The sequence below is a fragment of the Parasteatoda tepidariorum genome, chromosome 7, assembly GCF_043381705.1.
Source record: "Parasteatoda tepidariorum isolate YZ-2023 chromosome 7, CAS_Ptep_4.0, whole genome shotgun sequence".
In the NCBI taxonomy this organism is placed as follows: Eukaryota; Metazoa; Arthropoda; class Arachnida; order Araneae; family Theridiidae; genus Parasteatoda; species Parasteatoda tepidariorum.
This window is the reverse complement of record NC_092210.1, coordinates 28255614-28278357: the sequence shown is the minus strand read 5'-3', so window position 1 is coordinate 28278357 and position 22744 is coordinate 28255614. Positions and strand designations below refer to the sequence as shown.

General features: G+C 26.9%; 1 protein-coding gene across 2 annotated transcripts in view; it reads left to right on the top strand.

Annotated features, from left to right (window-relative positions):
- Positions 1-1275: 1275 nt before the first annotated feature.
- Positions 1276-22744, top strand: part of LOC107451701 (sidekick cell adhesion molecule) — a 43738-nt gene continuing 22269 nt past the window's right edge. The window contains exons 1-15 of one of the 2 annotated variants that reach the window (XM_016067876.3): positions 1276-1654; positions 4486-4858; positions 6765-7037; positions 7281-7565; positions 8100-8205; positions 9694-9899; positions 12205-12483; positions 13223-13342; positions 14280-14435; positions 14567-14848; positions 15482-15625; positions 18180-18368; positions 19265-19335; positions 19435-19669; positions 20952-21067. In XM_016067876.3, the coding sequence (XP_015923362.1) occupies positions 4591-4858; positions 6765-7037; positions 7281-7565; positions 8100-8205; positions 9694-9899; positions 12205-12483; positions 13223-13342; positions 14280-14435; positions 14567-14848; positions 15482-15625; positions 18180-18368; positions 19265-19335; positions 19435-19669; positions 20952-21067 (2730 nt within the window). In that variant the 5' untranslated portion in view covers positions 1276-1654; positions 4486-4590. Of the gene's footprint in view, positions 1655-4485; positions 4859-6764; positions 7038-7280; positions 7566-8099; positions 8206-9693; positions 9900-12204; positions 12484-13222; positions 13343-14279; positions 14436-14566; positions 14849-15481; positions 15626-18176; positions 18369-19264; positions 19336-19434; positions 19670-20951; positions 21068-22744 lie in introns of both variants that reach the window. The other variant, XM_016067875.3, reaches the window with a different exon arrangement.

Below are 22744 nucleotides of genomic sequence, written 5' to 3'. Positions count from 1 at the left end.
ATATATATTAATAAAAGTTCTTTAATTAAGAAAGATTTTTGTTAAATTTTTCATGCATCTTAAGTTCAATAATACACGCTATATTTTAACAACTTGCAAATATAAGTAACTCTTGTATTATTTTATATTTATAATGAAGAGGGTGATAATAAACATTTTAAGATATTTAGTTTCTTTAATTAAGTGAAGTTACTGAACCAAATTTTATCAAATGTCGCAAACATTTTCCATGATCATGGAAAGTTAGATTCTGGGGTTAAGAATAAATGCAATATTTTTTCTTCAATAACGGATGAATAAGCAAAAGTTCTGAATTTCGTAATATGATGATATGAGATAAAAAATAACTTACCTAAAAAAATATATGTATAAATCAATGATAATGATCCGAAAGGATCCTTATTATTATCATTTGGGTTATTAACTTTATACGTTTGCAAGGTAATAAAAATTTTATATACTTTTTCAAAGCTTTGAATAGAGTAGATATTATTATATAAATTTTTTTCAAATTTCTCTATTACTTTTTGGTTTTATAAATTTATTTCTATAAGTGAAACAAAGTGTTAATTTCTGATTCTTCATTCCTTAAAAATGTAAGTTTTAAAACATTTATTATAGGTATTTGGTATCTTATAATGAAAGTTACTGAACTGAATTTGTATCAAACTTTACAAACATTTATTATATATCATGGAAAATTCTGTAATGAATAAAGCTACTAAAAAGCTTTTGATAAAGAAAAAAAATAAAACAAATTTTATCATATGATGATATATGATTGAAGAATATCTCATTAAAAAAGAGCATTAATCGATAATAAAATCTGTAAAATAGGATCCTTCACTTAATTTAATCAAAAGTGGTTGAGCTTCTTTTTTGTCTGAATAAAATGTTATAAATTACTTTTCCAGCTTTTGAGAGGTTTTTATATACTTTTTCCAGCTTCTGAAAATCAAGTATAATTAATTGTTTAATCTCTCTACCTCTGCTTGGACGTAAAAATTCCGATAATTGAAATAGTGTTAATATTTTGATCCTTAATTCTTTGAAAATTGTAAGTTTTTCAAATTATTATTAACAATATAAAAGAAATAATTTTTTCGTCTACAGAATTCTAGAGCTTAACAACTAGATAAAGAAATGAAAATGATCTTATAAAGCCAGGCAATCAACTTGTTGAAAATTATCTTGCATAATGATAAAACAGAACCAGTTTTTCCAATTTTTTTCACTTTCAAAAGAAACTTCAGCATTTCAGTCTCTCAATCGAATCCATTCTGTTTGAGGAATAATCGAAATATTCGATAGAGTAGCTAACGATGAAAATGTTTTATATCGATATAACCGCAGATTGTTTTTTCCCCTCACTTCTTCTCCCTACTCGCCGCGTCGCCCAAACAAAGCCTGTGAGCTGGCTGTTGTGTTTACCTAAGTTTGTTGTATTTAAAATTTTATATTTGTGTTCATGTGTTTTACTTTGGATACTTTTAACAATGATTTAGTTATTTGTGTTCTATTTTATTCAATGAATTATGTTTTTAATCGCCGCATTCCTTAAGAAGTGACTTCATAACTTCTGGAAATGAACAACAGGTGAGAAAGGAACATTGCCGTGCACTCCCTGTCCCTGGAGGAAAGTTGAACGGAACAGGTAAAGTTGAATATGGCGTCCTTGGTTACACAGAATAAAAGTGTTTATATTTTGTACTATTCATTGAAATGGTAGTTTGTAATTTTTATTCTGTTCTAACGGCAGGATTTTACGTTTTTAACTATAAGTGATGTTAACTTTGCTTCGATTAAATTTCTTATAACATTATAAAGATTGTGTAGTTGATAATTAGAAAAAAAAACAACATAGAAATCTACCTAATGAATTACCTCAAATTTTTTGCTTTATATAAATCAATAATATAATTGGTAGATAAGAATGCTCATTTATTTTGGGGTAGCATGCCAAAAAAGTTTGAAAATACCATGCTGATACCTGACTTGAGTCGTAAAAGTAAAAATTTATTTGGAAGCTTGGTTTGTAAATGATTTACAATGGTCTAAATTATTTTCTTTACTCGCTTGATACATTACATATTTTTGCTTATTTCTATGAAAATTGATATTTTGATTGATTTGTTTTGTTACTAGTTGCAAGTTATAGTTAGTATGTGATTAGTAGATGTAGTTACAGAATTACATAATAATTTACAACACCTAACTTATTATCTATAAGTTTATGGAAGTAAACCTATAAATAACTATAAATAGAAGGAAATATAAAATTAAAATTTAAGGGTATTTCCGTACCGTGATCTGTCATGCTAATTACAATTGCCAAGGTGCCAAATTGATTTTAAATTTGCAAATTTTTTATAAAAAACATACAAATGTTTGTCTGGTAGCTTCGAGTTAGTCCTCTTTTGAGATGTTTTTTTTTTAGTTTCTCATGGGCTGCTGCAGGCAGTCGCCAAGACTTGGCAATTATTCTGCTGCAGACCATGTTATGGGTATCTTCCCAAAATTTTTAATAGACTACAGCAATTAATTTGTACTATTAATCAGAAAACATAATTTGTTTTACTGACACTAGATCAAATAAATGTGAAGTATATGGTTAAAATTGGAAATTTTCTGTATAGGGTCCGTCTTGTGCCAGAAAGTCTACCAAGGCAAACAGGCAAATGTCAGAAGAAACTGAAAACAGAAAGGCACTACGTCAAAAAATATAACTGCCATCCCTGCAAAAACAACTACTAATTATTTTTAAAATTTTTGCAAGTGAAAAGCTCTTTGGTGTCTTAACAATGATAGTTGACACAGACAGGCACACTAAGCCTTTTGATACAGAATTATTATTAAATATATTTTTCATACTTTTTTTTATTATTTTGTTTTAATTTAGGTCAAAATAAGTGAAAAATATTTAACATTTTAATGAATTATGGCTATGAAATAAAGTATGAAACACTAAATTGGTGTCACCAATGTCTTTTTCATTATTAATGATAAAATCTTCCGAACATACTCACTTCATAAAAGTAATTTTTCAAATTTGCTGCTATTTCAATCTGAGAAAAATAGTTGTTCCTCATTGAAATTCTTTTAATTTTCAAATTAAATTATTGATAAATTTTAGAATATAAATGTAAATTTTTTTTTTAACTACTTTTTTGGATTTTATATCGTACAAATCTAATTTGAACTAATGAAACAGATTTTTTAATAACTATTAGACTATTTTTTATAATTAAAAATACCCAAATATATTTTTCTTGTAATTAGAGTGTCAGAGAAAAATATAAAAAAGTGATTCTCTTGTCTCATCTACGTCAAAAGATTATACAGAAATGTGTCCACAATCTGATTTTCTTCGAAATAATTTGAGTAACTGTTACAAAGGATGTCTAAAGATAGATTTTATTCTGTGATGCTTTCTTTTGTTCATTTTTTTAAAATTAAGCTTAAAAACAGTGCAGAGTTTGTCAATATGCATCTAGATCCGTAATTCATATATCTGATTTGAGCTATTCCTGAAAAGTTACACTGCAAAAAAAAAAAAGTACTTCAAAAATTTTTATTAAAATTTTTCAACTTCTTGTTGTAGAAGAAAGATAAAAATCAGAAACATCGGAGCATTGCTCGGTTCCTCATCGATATTTATTATTACAAATGATAATGCTACAACTTTTATTATCAACAAAGCTTTTTTTCCCTTCATATTTTGAATACCTTCACATACTTTTAGATTTATTTATTCATTTTTTATTTTAGTAATTTGGTTAAATGTTTATAAATTTCAGTATCTTTATCAAGGATTTCATTATCATCAATTGAGATAAGTATAGAGAAAAAGTTTATTTAGAATAGCTCCGAGTTAGAACACTAGTTTTTATTCAGTTATCAGTTAAAGGTTGTTAAAATAATGTCAAATTTTTCAATTTATCAATTGTCATAATATTATAATGCCTACTATTATAATGTCTATTAACATTAGTTGCATACTAATGTTAACATTAGTTAATGGTGATTTTTACAGGAGTTTATACACAATAATTGTGTAATTGTTAGTATAATTTTTTCTAAACTTGATTTTAATATCCATTAAAAACTATAAAACAGATTAAAACTTAAAAAAAAGATGTAATTTCTGTCAAATAAGAAGTTAAATTGAAAAAAAAAGTAGCAAGGTAGCCTTTAATTGATCAATTGATAGCTATTGATAATTGTTACAAAGCTAATAGGTAGATTTATAAAGGGACATCAGCTAAGAGATGTCTATTAAAAAAAAATAGCTTGTATAAGTAGTCCAAGAGGCAACTCATTTAAATGTCAGCCACTGTAAAAGTGTCTACTTACAAATTAAGAAATCTAAGTAAAAACTGTTTTTTCACATGTTTGTGTCATAAAATCAAATTAAAATTTTTTTTAATTTTTCTCCTTGTAAAAATAATTTTGAAAAAAATTGACAAATTTTATTTCTATTTTTAGTTTTGAAAATTCCAACATAAAAAGAAGATGAAGGAATCATTCTTGCAAAGTTCTCTTCTATCCATTTAAGTTATTCAAAAATTGGAATTAACCAACTGCACAAACATGTCCAAAAATTGCAACGATAGATGGTTGCAAATTTCTTCGCCACCCTTGTGCATTATTAGAAACTTTTATAAACAAGTTTCGTTTAAAATGACTTTGTTAAAAGTTCCTTTCCAACCATGTGATAAACAAGAGTTATGTTTCCTGAACTCTAATTCAAAGTGTCTTAAATCTCCGTCCATATCATCATCATTGTATCACAGTGTGCTGTTTCATATACTGTTGTGTGTTCTGCTGTTATTAGTGTTTCCTCATTATGCTTTGGCAAGTAAGTGATTTATCGATTAATTCATTTTTCTTTGTATGGATATTTTTAACATGTTTGCAAACAATTATTAGATTGATCACTATCATTCTTCAAAAAATTTATTTTAAAGATATTAGTCATAGTGTGTCAGGATCATATTTAAGAATGGGATCAAATTTCTACCCCTAATTTTAGTGTGGTTTTATCATTGTTCTCCTTAAGCGTTTTTAGAAGGGTGGCCAGTCCTATCTACCCTTTGATTCCTATATATAATTGTGCCCTTTTTGTTAAAATAGGCCACCGTTTCTTAAAAACACTGCCTTTTTTCTCATATTCCATTAATAACAAAAATAAATATCTCACTGTTTAAATGATAATTATACACTGGTAAAATTTTCTGTGTACATAGGTGTAATTCTATTACAAATATTTACTTTGTTATGATTATTCTCAACTGTATAATTTTTTTCAAATTTTTCTTTTTTTGGTGTTTCTCTTTTTTTTCATATTAATGAGTTTTTTATGTAATTTTAAAATTATTTCTAAAATTTTAACTTTTCAAATGCCTTTTTTTTTTCTTCTTTAAAAATGCACTTTTAAATGTTTTTTTTCTTCTTAATAATTGTCAGTTTAAATCATGGAAAAAAGTTTTCAAGTTGTTTATAAGTTGATCATTTTTTTAGTTAACTTTTTTTTTTGAAAAAAATTTATGCTCATAGAATGTCTTTAAGCGTGGGTGCCTTTAATTATTTTTTATAAACTACTATGATAATGTGTGAGAATACTTTTTGGAAAATATACAAAAAATAGTTTTAAGCAGATAATTGAGAAATTGTTGTGTATCAAATTCAGTTATTGCATAATATCACCTAATTTGATAAATTTTGACGATGGTTAGTAAGTGCCCTTTCTCAATTCAAAGTGCTCTTTTCTTTTAGGAATTATCCTGCCTTTTTTTTTAGACCTAGGAAAAACTCAGGTTTTTTGTTAAAAATTGAAGTAACGATAAAATAATCGCCAAGATAACCAAGGGTAATCGAGGCAGTTCTCGGGTGCTTATGGAATAATTCTCTGGTAATTTTTGTATGAGATTCAGTTAAAGTTCAACTGATTGGTGCTGCAATTTTATGGAGATGTTGAATTAATTTTGCCTTTGAGTTAAAAAATTGTGTTTTGTAAATTTATTTATAAGCATTGATAAATTATAGTTCTTAGAAATATGTAATGAAGATTTAATAACTTTAAAAACCTGCAATGTTTGGTATTTTTGATCAATAATTCAGCTTACAAAAAAAAAAGAAAATGTAATAAATAAAACTTTTTATTTTATATTGTATCTTATTTTGCTTACAAATTTTGATTAATTTGTACATTCATCTAGCAACATGAAGTCATTTTCAATAATTTAGTTTTATTGTTTCAAAATCTCACACTGTCAGTATCTTATTTTATGTTTTTCTAAATTCTATCAAATTTTGTTTATTTTACTTCAACTATCAATACATAAACAAATCATATTTTCAATTTCTTTCCTATTTATTTCATGTGTATGAAATAAACGTTTTCATATTATTAATAATTTTAGGTCGTATTATTGAGGACTCCATTTACCGTAAGGTAGAGTGGGCTAAGCTTTTTCATAGGATAATAACTGTTGTTGTCAATTACATATCACAACGTACTTTACAAATTATTTTATATGCAATTACTTTTAAGATAATTTGGTCTTTGTTAAGGTTCAATGATCCAAAAATGAATTTCTACCAAATTTAATTTTCATTAGGTAAGCTTATATTCATATAATTATAAGCCAAATTTTTCATCATAAGCCAAATTTTAATTTTCTTTCAAAAGCAAATAAAAGAAAGTAATTATATGTCATTAATATGATTTTATATTAGTGATGTTTATTAATTTTTAATTTCAGACCAACCCTCTGCCCCTCAGTTTATTGTTCAACCATCATTTGCTGGCAGTATAGTAACTGAAAAACAGTCAAAGATTCTTCAATGCCAAGCTATTGGTTATCCTCCACCAGAATTTCAATGGTTTAAAAATGGAAAACCTCTTAGAAACTTTACACAAGATCCTTTACTTCGACTTCAACAAATTACCAAACAAGATAGTGGTCAATATTGGTGTATAGCTCGTAATGATGCTGGAACAATATTTAGTGAAAAAACAACTCTTACAGTTGCTTGTAAGTATTCCTACCATTATTCTGTTAAGTTTAACCTTTGAGTTTCTTTGAAAAATGTTTAAGGACATTTTAAAAATACTAAAATTTGCCCAAAATTCAACTTCTGTATTAAAATATCTAAAACTCTTGCTAACGTTGTACTTCATTAAAAGGAAATAGTGTATAAAATTTTTATTCTTTACACTTGAGTAGTTAATTATTGTTAATTTTTAATATGCTTATAACACGTTCTTTTGTTTGTAGTTATGGATACTTTGACATCTGTTACAAATATCAGTATTACTGTTAAAGATGGAGAGGCAGCAATTTTAAAATCTCCTGCTTTAGAAAGCATTCCACCAGTATCTATTTCTTGGCAAAAGACACTCTATGGGCGATTGCATGGGATCAACTATGCTGTATCCTTAGAAAATGATTTAGTTATATTAGCAGCTAGTAAGGAAGATGAAGGTTACTACCTAGCTTCTTTGACCAATCCTCACGCTGGTCAAGAAGCAACTGGAGGACTTGTCCATGTTCAAGTTGTTGGTATGTTAATGATTTGTCTTTATGTTTGATAATTGTAATGTAATAGCAATGCAGATTATGCATAGTCTCCAAGTCTAATAGATTCTACTAATTTCTAGTCTATCAATTTCTAGCCATCTAGTTTGATAAACAACTGTCATAATTTTTGTTCATTTAAGAAAGTACTTTAATTTGGAAAAATTTCTGTCCTCACCATGGAATTTTTTTTTTAAAATTTAAATTTTTTTTATTTTCTATGTTTATTACTAGATTTAGGGCAATTCTATGGTAACTGATGTTGTACTTAAGATTTTCTTTTTTGCAAACTTATCAATTTAAACTATCGAACTTATCAATCTAAAATCTGTTATTTTTTTTCTCTTTTTATGCAATCAGTTATGATAGTATATTAAGTAATGTATCAAAGTGTATCTTGCATTGAATTTAAAATTCTAAAAATCTTGCATCATTTCTCTGTACCTAAACATTATTGTAAATATTATTTTTTTTTATCCTGTTTTTCTTTTCATTTTTAATTGTACTTTTTTGTAATAGGAGAAAGAAGAGATTTTGTTCCTGCTCAAATTATCATTCCGCCTAAGGATGCTATTTTCAAACAAGGAGTTTATCCTGCGGCTCTAGAATGTATTGTCAATGCCAGGTAATTTAGTTATGAGTGTTACTTTAGTATGAGTTTTACTGAAAACAAAAATTTTGTTCCTGTAGAATTTGTTGCACATATTCAATTATTTTAACAAATATTTCCTGTTGCTATTTATGCTTCAAGTCTTGTTATTTTACAAAAAGGATTTATTTAGTACTTTGTATCATTCTGCATACCTTTTATATGATTTTTAAAATGTTATTTTTGTGTATTAATTTGCCAATATTGGTTATATATTTCTTATAATGAAGGTTCAGAATAACATAAACTTTGATTCAGAATGTCTGTTAGAAAATTGTTATATTTTTTTAAAATATAGTTTATAAAAATAAATAAATAAATAATTTATAAAATATAGTGCATGTTTATAAAAATTAATTTTTGCTTAAAACTGTTATAAAGGAAAAAAAAAAATGTGTGTAACATATATGCTCAAACAATTTTGGGGTTTATTCCATTTTATGCTATGTTTTGATACTGTCCAAGGATAGCCATCCTTTTTTAGGACAATGTTAATATTTTTTGATTGATTTTTTTTATCCTTTTTTTTTAAATTAAAAATATAATCTCTCTCTGAACATTAAAAATATATTTCTTGTTTAACAATGTCTCTTAATCCTTTGGCTCTGAAGTTGCAAATAACTTAAAACTGCCTTTAAACAATTTTTTAGTCAATGTTATTCTATACAAAATTTTGCTTTACATCCCAGTTAGTCAGATATCCTCCAAATAATAAAAAAAAGCATTGTTAGCTTTCAAAAACAAGGGCACCTTCAGTTTTAAAGGCATTAATCTTGCAAAATATCTCACTTATATTTAGTTAGATTTGTGCCCTTTAAAATGAAATTCAAAATTCTCAAATATGAGAAATAATATTTTATCCCTAATAACTTAGCCTAAAAATTGTTTTTAGCATTAGTTATTGGTTAGTGCACACCTTGCTTAGCATTAGTTGGTGCACATTTGCATTAGTTATGGTAAACTGAAGGTCCTGGGAGGTTTCTGCTTCTGATTCTTTTCTTAAAATTAAAAAGGATAACACTTTTACAAAAAAGGGCAAGGAAGTTCCATTTAGGTCTGTAAAACGGCAGGGCCACCCTTCTAAATACACTTAGGGATAACACTGAGTTAGTGCTTATATTTATTTTTATAAAAACTTATTGTATGCGTTTATCTAATTTTTCTTATAAGTCAGTTAAGGTCTTAAAGTATTTCTCTTGTTGCATTCCATTCTAACTAAATATAGTTATCTTTGTTTAAATAACTAAATTTATTTTTTCAAGATTTAAATTATTAATGATTTATTTATTGATTGATTTTTTTTTATTTTTAGACCATAAGATTGTTATGTTTTAAAAATTTTAACTAATAATTTTTTTTGTTATTTTATTTATTGTTATTATTATTTTTTTTAAATTTTACTATTTATTTTTAGGCCACTAGATTTCGCAATCTTTTTAGGATTTTAATTCTTCTTATTTTTAGGCCATTAGATTCTGTAGAGATTGTTTGGAAAAAAGATGGCTTGGATTTAGCTTTGACTGGTTTATCACATCTTTTATCATATTGGAATAGAACTGTTACTCTTCTAAATGTTGGTGTTATACATAGTGGTATCTATGAATGTGAGGTCAGTATGAAAGAAAGCAGTGAGATTAAAGTCAAAGCATCTGCAAATGTATCTGTAATCAGTAAGTAATTTTGCTTATTTTTGCATATTTCAATAGAATTTTATACTTATAATATTTTTCAAAGACAAAATCTGTGAAACAAAATGATAATTTGCTTGCCATTGTTAAAATGCCAAAAATCTGTCGATAAATTACTTTTATTTCCTATGCATTTTTTACCTTGGGATTGATTGCATTTGGGTCTTTTTTCATGACTGTGTAGTTTTTATAAGATGGTATTAAAATATATATTGAAACATTGAAAGTAACTAATTGAAAAAAACCAACATCAGGCACACCCTGATGGAAAAAAACTTGTTGAGACAGCCATTACTTGCTTTGGGCTGTTGTTCCAAGAAGAAAATTTTAGACTTTAAAGTGCAATTAAAATAGTGTTTTTTCTTTTTCCTCCTTAAATATTCTAGACCTATTGGATTCTGGAAAGTGTTAAGGTTAGCAGGGGTCTGTCCATACATTTTGTGAAAGGTCCGTTTTTGTAAAATTGTGAAAAAAATATTCGTAATTTGTGAATATAAAATAAACGTTAAGTCACATTCTTTCAAGGTCCTGCCAGGGTCCACCTGGGTCCTTCTTTTGTGAATTTGTGCAAATAGGGTCCTGTTATTGCACAAAACTTTTTCGAGGAGTTTTTAAATTGTAAGGAGATACAAGATTATGCTCAACACTGTTAAATTATAATAAAAAAAATGTAAATTTTCAAAAGTAAACAGCTATTGCTGCTACTAAATTAGAGATGCAACATACAAATATTTGGTATTTACCCTATACTGCACAACACAGAATATTCATTTCAGACGAATAAAGGAAGTAACGTCTGCCGAAGACAAAACTTTGTTCGTTTACACCTATCTTTCTCTCCCCCCCCCTGGGAAAGGTTTATTCGATTAACAAAACAATTATGAAGATAAACAAATTTGTGAAGGGTCTGATTAAAAGATCTGAATTTGTAACAAAATCCCCTGTCAGAGTTATATTTTATTAAAATATAAAATGTTTTTATCATGTTCTTTAAAAATTATGGTGTTCTAAAATGAAAGAAAAAACATCATTTCTAGAGCGAAGTATCTTTTAAACTTCTGTGATTTCAGAATTTTTGTTATTAATTTTTTTATTTTATTTTATCAATTAAAAATTCTAGCTGAAGCAAGCCAGTTATTGGCAAATTTTTTAAAATTCCGAAACGAGAACAGAAAAGTCAGGAGTATTTCGTACCTTTCTGAAAAATATCTTTGGAACATAATTCTGCAGAAAAGAAAAAAAAATATTTGCTCAGCTATTATTTTTTCAGCTATTTTATTGCTTCAACCCTTTCTTTACTCTGTTTTTTAATTTTAAGAATCAATAAATATGTAGATGCAGAGTATAACAGTTATGGTAATACCTATCATTTCAATTAACATTATTATAATGCTTTTTAAATTTAATATTCTGTTTTTGTTGGAGAAAATAGTAACTTCTTTAAGTCATGAAAAGTTCTTGGAATTAGTCATGAATTTGAAAATCTAAAATGTAGTCTCTATTTATCTATAGTAAATCTCTATTTATTGCATTCTAAATTGTTTTAAATTAGTTTTGTTAAAGTTTTAACATATGTACTCTTAAATTTTTTAAATGTTTTTTAAATAGTGTAGAACTATGGTTGCATGACATCTATAAGACCAGTTACCAGTAGTAAATTATGAGTATGATGATATTTAAAAATAAATATCTGCTATCACCATACAGAGTAAAAAAGTCTCATTAAATTGTGTAGGTTATGGTTTACAAAAAAGTATGACACTTCAGTGTAACATAACAATGATGACAGTGTTTGAAATGATTGTTAAACCTGTATTTAGATTCAGATTTTCATAATGTACTAATTATGCATCATAATTTATATTTTTGGAATTTTCTCTCTAGGTGACTTGATTTACCAATTTCACTTAGTGATTTCTTTTTATGATTTATACTCCGCAATTGCTCAGAATTTTTATGAAACCTTCATTCCAATTAATATTCATAGGTTTATGAATCATGCATTGTCATTTGTATTCATGCAATTTACAAATCATGCATAATGTTTCTTAGTCAGACAAATTGTGTTTCATGAATCGTTTCAAATTAAGATATTTATAAGCAAAAATTTTGTTAGAGGTTTGCTGACAGATTCTCCGATATCTTTCAATGCAAGTCTGCCTGTGTGTCAGATTATCGTTTTTCTCCAGTATTTTTCGAATAGTAGTATTATAAATTTGTTACAATTTTAAAAATTCAACAAAATATGCATCACATTGAATTATAAATCTGAATTTACTTCTTTTAGTTGATCCAGTTATTACTCAAGGTCCATATAGAGAAACTGTAACAGAAATTGGCAAAGCTGTTCTTTTGCCTTGCTCAGCTAGTGGTAATCCTACCCCTTTAATTACATGGTATCGCAATGCAAAGCCAATTACAAAATCTGTTGGTGAACGTTTTGAAGTGCTTCTGAATGGAACTTTAAAAATATCTTCTTTGAATGGTTTGGATACTGGTATATACCAATGTGTAGCTTCTAATCTTGGAGGAGAATTCTCAGTTAGTACATGGCTTCATGTAAAAAGTAAGTTTTAACTTCAAATTATATTTACATTTTTAATAGTAAACAAACTGAAAATTTAGTAAATGAAGGAAATATTTAAAGTTGAAAAAAAAAAATTCGTAATTTAGAATCGGACCATTAGAACTGGCAAAATATCATTAGAAAATGTTGTTACTATTTTCATTAAGCAGAGAATCATTTCCAAAATATTTTGAATAATTCAAACTTCATTCTCATTTAAAATACAGACATATGTTTAGTGTGTGATTTACTATTTTAATTGTATTAATAAAATTTACTGTATAGAAATATAGATTTGAACAGTTTGTTATATAATTATAAAATTAGGTTTTACTTAACTCATAAATGTAAAATATTAAAAAACACTACTATTGTTTTTATCTCCTAAGAAATTTGTTCAACTTTTTTCTAATTGTTGCATTTTAGTTTTCACTTCTATGAAAGTGTTTATTTCTTCTTGGTATAGTCTTTTTTCTATAGTTTTTTTCCCCAGTGTAAGAAACTCCATTCTTGACTTAAGCTATAAAGTAATGCCTCTAATGTGCAGATGGGATAGACCTTTAGATATCGGAATAATGATAAGAAATGAAATGATTTTCCTAATTACTATACCTATTTTATTGTAATGTTATTAATTATTCACTGTATTTTAAAGGTTAAAATTTCAATTTGAATTTTATTGATTATATTTGTATGCATGACATTTATTACATTATGCATGTATTAATTTAAATTTTAGCTTCTGCACCAGACTTCATTGCTGGTCCATCAAATGTAACAGTGTTAAATGGTAAAGATGCTCAGATAAGCTGTGAAGTATCTGGGGCTCCTGCTCCAAATGTTACTTGGTTATTCAATGGTATTATTTCTTTGTATTTTGTGTACTTTTATTGTTTTATATTTTAATATGTAAAATGTTATGATTTTTAGATTTTGAGTGGATAGATTTTTTTAAGTGAAGTGAATTAGATAGGGCTTATATTGAGAAATGCTTTGTAATTTATCATTTAATATTGTGCAAATTAAAAAGAAAATATTACCTTTTAATTCCGAATGTAAGGCGAGAATTTTTAGAAAATTTTCAAAAATGAAAGTTTGGGGACCGACTTACAGTCAAATCCACTATCTTCGAAAAAATTCCTGGTGGACATTGACAAAACAAATACTTCCCCTTTTGTCGCGCATTAGCGATAATCAGTAAATATCGTAAAACGTACATACAGAACATAAAAATACATTAATAGTTAAAAATGGTATGCTTAAATATGAAAATTGAAAAAGGAGCTCATAAAAAGGACAAATTGAAAGGAATAATTATATTTTTTATAAGATTTAAATGCGACATTGTAAGGTCCATGCTTCTATTACCCACTATGCAGCTGTTGCTAGATCTACCATTGCTACAAGAGAGAGAGTACAGCTTTATTTCCAAGTGTAGCATGCCTTATTTTTTTGTTGTCTTATATACAATTTTGAATTTTGGGTGAATTTCTAAATAAAAAGCGTACTCTTCGTCTTATGCAGGGATGGGCTTTTATTTAAAAATATACAGTTATATTAAATAATTTTTATTCCTGATTGTCTTAAAAAAATTTTAAATCAACTTTGTGCTTTAAAATGAACATAATTTTTTATTTTCATATAAAAATTACGCTTTTGATGAATTTATTTTTCTGAAAAAATAAAAATTTTGATAAAATTTTTCTGAAAAGTGGGTATTAAGATAAGTTTTAATGGATATGCCGATTGTGAAATTTTTTTTATTGTGCTTATGAACTTATATTTATTTTATTTAGATCACACAGACCTTCTCAGTTCTGGACGAATTCAAATTCTAGAAAGTGGGAGCTTATTAATCGCTTCAGCCGAATATGATGATGTTGGAAAATATACTTGTGTTCGTGAAAACAGTGCTGGTTCAATCAAAGGCTCCGGATATCTAATTGTTTTAGGTAGTTATATTATTTTGATTATTAGTTTTTAGTTATTTAAAGTAGCATTATTTTCACAGGGAAAAATCTTTTTATTATTTATTCTTGAATATTTAGAAATATTAATAGCATTCGATTTGTTTCCTTTTCAGTTCGAACTCAAATTATTCAGCCTCCAGTAGACACTAAAGTTATCATTAGTTCAACTGCTGAACTCCAGTGTAAAGTATCTCATGATGAAGCTGTACCCTATTCTGTGCATTGGTATTTTAACAACAAAGAAATTATTCCTACCGGTGGAGGAAGGATACAGATTCTTCCTGATGGAAGTTTACATATTGGGCAAGCTCGCAATGTGGATGTTGGTCTGTATACTTGTAGAGTAATTTCAGAAGGAGGCAACGAAACACGCAGTGCTCGTTTAGATGTTATAGGTATTTATTTTTATAATTATAAAAGAAACCAGTTCAGTTTTGTTTAATTGTAAAAAATTTTGTCTTACTCTTTTTTTATTTAGGTTTTCACTATAATATTTTAACTACTAGGTTTAAGCTATGATATTTTTGCCTTGAGGGGTTTAATTTTATGTATTACAATTTAGACAGAGATATAATAGTTTCACACAGTGTGTTACAATTTATTTTTTACCTAAAATATAATGTGAAACTGAGTGTTTATGGTGATTTCTTTTATCACTTCAGTTTTAAATAATTTTAATTAATCACTGTTTGTTTTATAACTTATTACAATATGGCATATTAAATGATTTTTGAAATTATGAATTCCTCTTAAGTGTGTTAGAACTTCTTTAATTATTCGAAGTTTTGATTTTACGTCTATTCAAATTGATTTAAGTTTCCAAAATTGGAAACTTTGAATGATAAATTTCGTGTGCAATAATATACAAGTTTGCAGCATTCATTTGTATTAATTTTTTATTATTTTTATCATGTTATATCCTATTTAGAAATTTGTGACTTCACATTTTTTGCTTTATTAAAACATGTTTCCTGTTTTAATAGTTTTTTTCTTCAAATGCTAAAATATTTTTAATTAAAACTTTTCAGAACTTCCACATCCACCAAATAATGTTAAAGCTGTCATGTTAAACACTTCACCAAAAAGCGTGAATGTCAGTTGGTCCAAATCCTTTGATGGCAACAGTCCTGTTACTAATTATATTGTCCAAATGAGAGTTGTTCCTGTAACAGGTAATTTGAATATTTTACTTCCTTTGTGTCCTTATTTAAAATGAAAGTTTTTAATTGTTTTTTTTTTAATGATTGCTTAACTATCAATTTTAATAATTTTAAAAATTTACGAACTATGTATTTATTTGTAAAATTTATTTTGCTTTGATATTATGATTATGTAAGGAGTGATGGTATTCCACCGATTTCTTAAGGTTAATAAATATGTAAACTCTAAAATATAAATATAAAATTTTTTTTAAATCTTTGTTATATTCAAAGAAAAGTTTAAATCATTATTTTCACTCCTCAATAAGTATTTTTTTTTATTTTTTAATATTAATTAAATCTTAAAATATTAATTTCATCTAAAACAATTTTAAGAATGGTTTGAATTTTTTTCTGTGTACTAGGGTGTCAAATGTTTGTTTTGGAAGATGAAACAAAGAGTGCACTCTTATTTATTATTTTAAATAAAATTGGTTTTCGGCAATTCTCTCTCTTTAAATTTCTCTGGTAATATTACTAAACTGACAACTTATAAATGGTAAAGAATTATATAAATAGTTTGCTCTTGGATTTCATACCGTATATTCCAGCGTATAACGCGCACCCATAATTTCTAATAACTTTTTTTAAATTTTAAGATATACTCTTCGTATAACGCGCACGAAAATTTTGATTGTACATGTGCAATATCTCGTCTAGTATCAATAGATAACCAGAAAGCCTTTTAGTGTGGGACATGTTTAGGTCCCACCTTACAGATAATACAAAAAAATTGGTGAAAGAATGTAACACCGATATGACAGTTATTCCGGGCGGAATAACACTATAAGTTCAGCCATTGGACGTATGCTTAAACAAACCATTTAAAGCCAATTTAAAAGAACAGTGGAACACTTGGATGTTGGATGGCGAGAAAACCTTTACGAAAGGAGGACATATGCGTCATGCAAGTTTGGAAACAGTGTGCGAATGGATATTAAAAGCATGGGATGAAATTAAGCCTGAGATGGTTAGAAAATCATTCAAAAAATGCAGTATTTCAAATAATCTGGTCGGATCAGAAGATGGCTGTTTATTTATGGATGAGGGTAACACAGATTAAGAAGACGAAACAGATTGTGATGACGTGCCTGAAGAAATAACGGAAGACGAATATAATGAACTATTTATGTAATAACGAAAATCAATAAAGTATATAGGTAAAGGTATGTTATTTCTTTAAAATAAAAGTATTTTTCTATACTATTTACATTTTTTTAGTCAATAATTTTTAATATTCGGCGTATACCGCGCACCCGTAAATTCCAATGTTATGTTTTGTATTAAAAGTGCGCGTTATACCCCGGAATATACGGTACTTAATAACCAATAATTCAGTTAGCAGCTACTACGTTATAGAATATAATTTTGCTATATATGTTATTTCCTCTATGTAGGCTTATGTGCATTAATTTTATTTTATCTCATCTATTCTTATTTCGTCTATTCTCATTGAATGTAATAAGGTTTTAAAACAACTAAAGCTTTGACCATTGTTTGTTTTTCAAAAGGATAAAGTTTTTAAAAGATAATTCAGATCTCAATGTTTATTTGAAATTAAGGAGTTTTAAACTAAAATTTCTATATAATCGAATTTTTTTACCCAACTTGTTGTTAAAGGTAATTAAAAATCTTACTATTTTTGCACAATTACATATCAAGAATTATATTTTACCCATACATGCAATATGGGCCTAAGAAAATTTTTTGTACGCTTTTGATGTATATAATTTGTTTTGAATACTGCATTTTCAACAGTTTTTATAATTTTTTTCTCTTTGCTGCAGCTATGCCAATATATTATTCAGAGTTTACCTGTGTCTTAAACTTTTATTAATTCTAGTTTAGTCTATATAGTTTGATCTATCTGTGTAATTTGATTTATTAATAGATGAAGTAAATTATATAATAAAAGGCTTATTAAATTTATTAACAGAGACAGATAAGTATGATGCAAAACTTGTTGTGTGATTTTTTTAAAGCAGAAAAATTAAACACTTGATTTGAAATTCAATCAGATTAAATTTGCATTGTCATATTAATTTTGTATTTTAATAGATGATGTCTATTAATTGTGACTTATTTGTTGAATCTGCGAAAAAAAAGAGAGAAAGAAATTATATATATCTTTAAAATATGATTAGAATATGTTAGTGGTGTAAAAAAATTGCAAAACATAGATCAATAGTTTTAAATGAAAAGAGATGTTAAAAATGTAATTAAATTAAGTAAATTACTATTGTGTGTTTTAAAAAATTGTATCTTTCACATGTTTATTTAATCGTTCTTATTATGATATTTAATAAAAAGTTAACATCAAAGGATCATATTTTAACGTAATTCAAGCTTCATGCCTAATTTATTTAGCATATTTGTACGTAACCTCATGTGTGTGTTTTTACTTAAATTTCTAAAATTTAAAATGTATTTTTTTGTTCTCTTTTGTAAATGTCTAGCATGAAGAGCTGAATAGCATATTAATTGTATTTTAAAATTTTTTAATTAGTTACAATCTCTGTTTCAGCAGTTGATAATGATATGGAATTTTTGTTACCTTGGACAACAGTAAGAGACGATATTTCAGGAGACCAGCGCTATGCAGTGCTTGCAAACTTAAAACCTGCCTCCAGTTATGAATTTAGAGTTAGTGCGGTAAATGGTGTTGGAGAAGGTAATCCTAGAGCAGCTGCAGAAATTATACACTTACCACCTGAACGTAAGTTACAACCATTTCACCTACTTCATACTTACTCTAATATTTTATTTATTACTACATTAGTTAAATTTTTTAAAGGAGCTGCTTTATTTATGTTTCAAATTCATATGAATGGATTTTTGTTTTTGTGCATAGTTTAAAATACTTTGATTTGATTACACGGGGAACAAAGTTTTTTAGTTTTCTGTTGCATACGATTTTATGACAAATTTTGGATATTTACTAGTTGCCATTTTCATATCTGCAATATATTTCTCTTTCCAAGCTACAGTTTTTTTTTCCAATGCAATTTTTAGTTTATTTTTGTAGAAATGTACAAGTTTAAAGATTTTATATATAACAGAATGTTGCGACAGATTTCTAATGGAATTAAAGCACATCATGGGAATTAAAACTGTTTAGGAAACAAGGTCTGTATATGTTGTCAATCTCCACACCCGAATTAGGCAAATCAAGTATTTGTGTAAATGCAATAAAAAATTTGTTTCCCAGTGTAATTTATATCAACAAATGTATTGGTGAATAAGTTTTATTCTGACTTAGAGAACGAATGAATCAGTTATAAGTTTTGAAGTTTAAAAGTTAAGGTATTTTAAAAATTTAATTTTTTTTTGTTAAATGTTTGACACAAATAACTGTGCGCCTTTTATTCACATTAAAGCCTGCTATATATGAATTAATTTTCCTTAGTATTAAAAAGAAATGACATTTATAGATTGAAACTTTAATGAAAATTGTAGCATGAAGCTTACTTATATTTAATTTAAATATGTTTCTTTTTTTGCACCAACATATGTTCTATATTTTTAAAAAGAGTGTCTTTTAAAAACATGTCCTAAGACTTTTCTTCAATAGTGGTTTTTAAAGTGTTATAAAACTTAATTTTTCATTTCCAGCTCCAAGTGGGCCACCTCAAGGGGTTGTTGGCGGTGCAAGATCCTCAACATCTATTATGTTACAGTGGCAGGTTGGTGCTTTTACTGATGATATAAGTCTGTCCTAATAAGTAAAATTTCATGACTCGTTTTATGTGAAGGAAGTTTTACTAACTAATATTTTTTTTTAGAATCCTGCTGAAGAAGATCGAAATGGAATGCTTGTTGGTTATGTAATAAGATATAAGCTGGCAGGGTATTCAGCTAGCCCCTGGGCATATCATAATATCACGAATGAAGCCCAACATAGTTTCTTACTTCAAGATCTTATAGTTTGGCAGAATTATGAAATTCAAGTTGCTGCTTGTAATGAGAAAGGAGTGGGCGCTTTCTCAACTAGCATTTATATTCGTACCAGAGAAGGAGGTTGGTTAATTTAAATTTCTATTTGTTAAAAATGTGTATGTTTGTGCCTCTCCTAGTTTGAATGGTCCTATGAGATCATGCCCTCTATAAGTATAATAGCTAATTATTAATCCATGACATGGAATTGCTCTTTCTCTGAAATGTGCAATTTTTTTTTGGTTGCAAATTGCAATGATTTTTAAAAACTCGGCTGAGAAAAATTTTTGTTAGAAGCTTCCCACTAGGTCAGGAAGACCTGGAATTGTCTGGGAATTTGAATTTGTGGAAAAGGAGGAAGTTAAAAGCCTAGGAGATCTAAAGTAAATAATCCTATATTTTATTATTATGTACATAGTGGGGGAAAAAATGAAACATCCTGAATAATTTTTGATCTAATGCTCGAGTTTTCTTGTGCTGAAACTTAAGGGTTCATGAGTTTGAGCTCAAATATGTTAATTAATTTATGTATCTGATGATTTAAGTTATGAAATCATACACAAAAAGGTGTTTTATCTGGATAAACATATAATTTTTTTTCAACTTATTTGGATGACTTACCCTCATAGTTTATATAGGGGGTAGCCACAATTTTGAAAATATGGTCCCCATATTTTGATCAGGCTGGCGCTGGTCAGAATATGCGAAGCGCTGGCGTCGTAATTCCAAACTCCTCATCTATTTTTGAGTCTTTTATGATATTCATTACTGTGGGTTCAAACAACCTTGCCAAATTTCAAATTTTGGTCTTGATGAATTTATTATATTTATTTAATTAACTACTTAACTAAAAAGTGTTTAAAGGTGCTTTTCTTTTATGCAGGGTTTGTAAAAAAGTGCTTAATTTTCTATCTTTTAAAAAGAGATATTTTCTTTGCCGTGTTGATTGTCGTTCTAAATTACAAGAAATGCATGATTTTCACAATTTTCTATGCAATATTTATCCGAAACAACTTAATCATGATTATGGAAAGTTTTTGAAAATGTTTTTGAATTTTATTGATTTTGTGCATATAAATCAAAGACTTAAAACAATTGGAAAAAATAATTTTTATTACTGCACAGATCCTAATTATAATTTTTTTTTAAGAAAGGGATTAAAAATATTTTATGAGTGCTTTGAAAGTACTTAAAATGTACTTATTATTTGTTGAAAAATCTGGCTATGCACCTTGTTTAGATACTGAATTTATTTAGTATTTTTAAGTTTTAAATTTGTCTAATAAATAAGGAAACGATGGATGACTGAAGGGAAAAAAATTTGTTATTTTGTACGCATATTAATTTTTGTTGATGATTGTTTTAGTGCCCCAAGCATCACCAACCGACATCAGAGCAGAAGCAGTTAACTCAACTGCTATTCATGTTTGGTGGAAGCCCCCAGATCCTCAGTTGATAAATGGCATCAATCAAGGTTATAAGGTATTGCTCGTTCAAAAAAAATTTTTTTTTCCAAATTAAAAATGTTTTTTTCAAATTTTTTTTAAATATTCGTCTTAAAAAGATTTTAAATTTCAATGGATGTAACCTAATGTTGCTGTTGCAGTGGCACATTGTAATACAGTATACTCTCAATATTTCAAAGTTGAAGGAACGCTAAAAAAATTTCGAGATAACATGTTCAGAGCTAAATATGTTCTAAAAGGTAGAAAAATATATTCTAAAATTGTACCCTAAAAAGTAGAGTCATGAAACTCAAGAATAATAACTAATAATTCTACATGTAATGATAGTTGACTATGAGTCTAAGTACTATGATAATTTTTAAAAGTAAGACAAAAATTATTATGTATTAAATAGGAAATAATTGGTTTACAATAAACTCACATTGTGATTTTTACAACAAAAAAAATTTATTTTCTCTAACGAAAAATATTCGACGTAACAAGGTTTTAGGAAGTGGTTCTTCTACGTAGGAATTCAAATTAACATTAGATGGTTATGTAATGCCAGAGAGGACAAATATTTTTTTGACACAGCAAGGTTTTCAAGATATAGAAGTTTGAGAGTATATTGTATTATAAAATAGATGTGGGATATAAAATTGAACCATTTCCTTACTCTAAATAAAATATTTGTTGTGAAAATTTTTCTTATGTTTATTTTATATACATAAATTTTTTACAAATGTTACTTTTAATTTAGCTAAGATTTAGTCCTATCATTAGATATTTGTGTTCTAAAATGTGTATGTTGATTTATTTATAAAATAAATTTTATGATCAACATGTTTAATGATTCATATTTTTTAATGATTCAAGTTAAAAGTTTAATGATTCATATTTTTAATAAAGTTTGTCATATTCTTTTGTGGTATCCTTTCTTGTTATTATATATTTTAATTTTGGAATTTTTTTGTTCCAATTTATTTATGTAGATTAAAGTGAAATTCTATTTAATTGATATATTTTTTCTGGTGCAGAAGCTCTTTGCCCTATATAAAACTTGCAAAGTAAAATTATAAAAATCTAAATCACTAAGGAAGGCTGAACTAGATCAGCAACTTACTTTCTCAAGGAACACTGTAAAATAGTTTTTTTTTTCTGTTACCTTTTTCTTTCATATTTTTATTAAAGTTTAAGACGGTTCGGGAGTCAATTCAAAAGATTCGGGTCCATACACTGTATTGTTGTCTATAATTATGTTAATTTGTTAGAGTCCATTAAGAGTGATTATTTAAATTTAAAATTATTGCCCACTAAAATTGATATTATTAGTTGCTATAGCATTTAGTTTTTTAATCAGAAAAACCATTCTAATTTCGACCTGCTCTTTGTATGGTTTTATTTAAGTTTACTTTAGTGTACTTAGCATTATAGTTTTGCAGGTTAGCTATTTTACTTGTTTGTTTTTAAATTGTACACCTACTTCACACTTATATATCTTTGCTCAGTTTGATTGTGTATTATGTAGATGATATTGAAAATTTTTCTGTATAGTCATTAAAAGTATTCACAAAGTCACAAGCAATATTCATGTAAATGGTGTATTTACTTCTTTGCTTTACAGATTATGAAATTACAGTACACGAAAGTATTTAAATTGAAGTATAAGGCTAAATAAAACTTATTCTCATGTTAATAAAATTTATTCTAAATT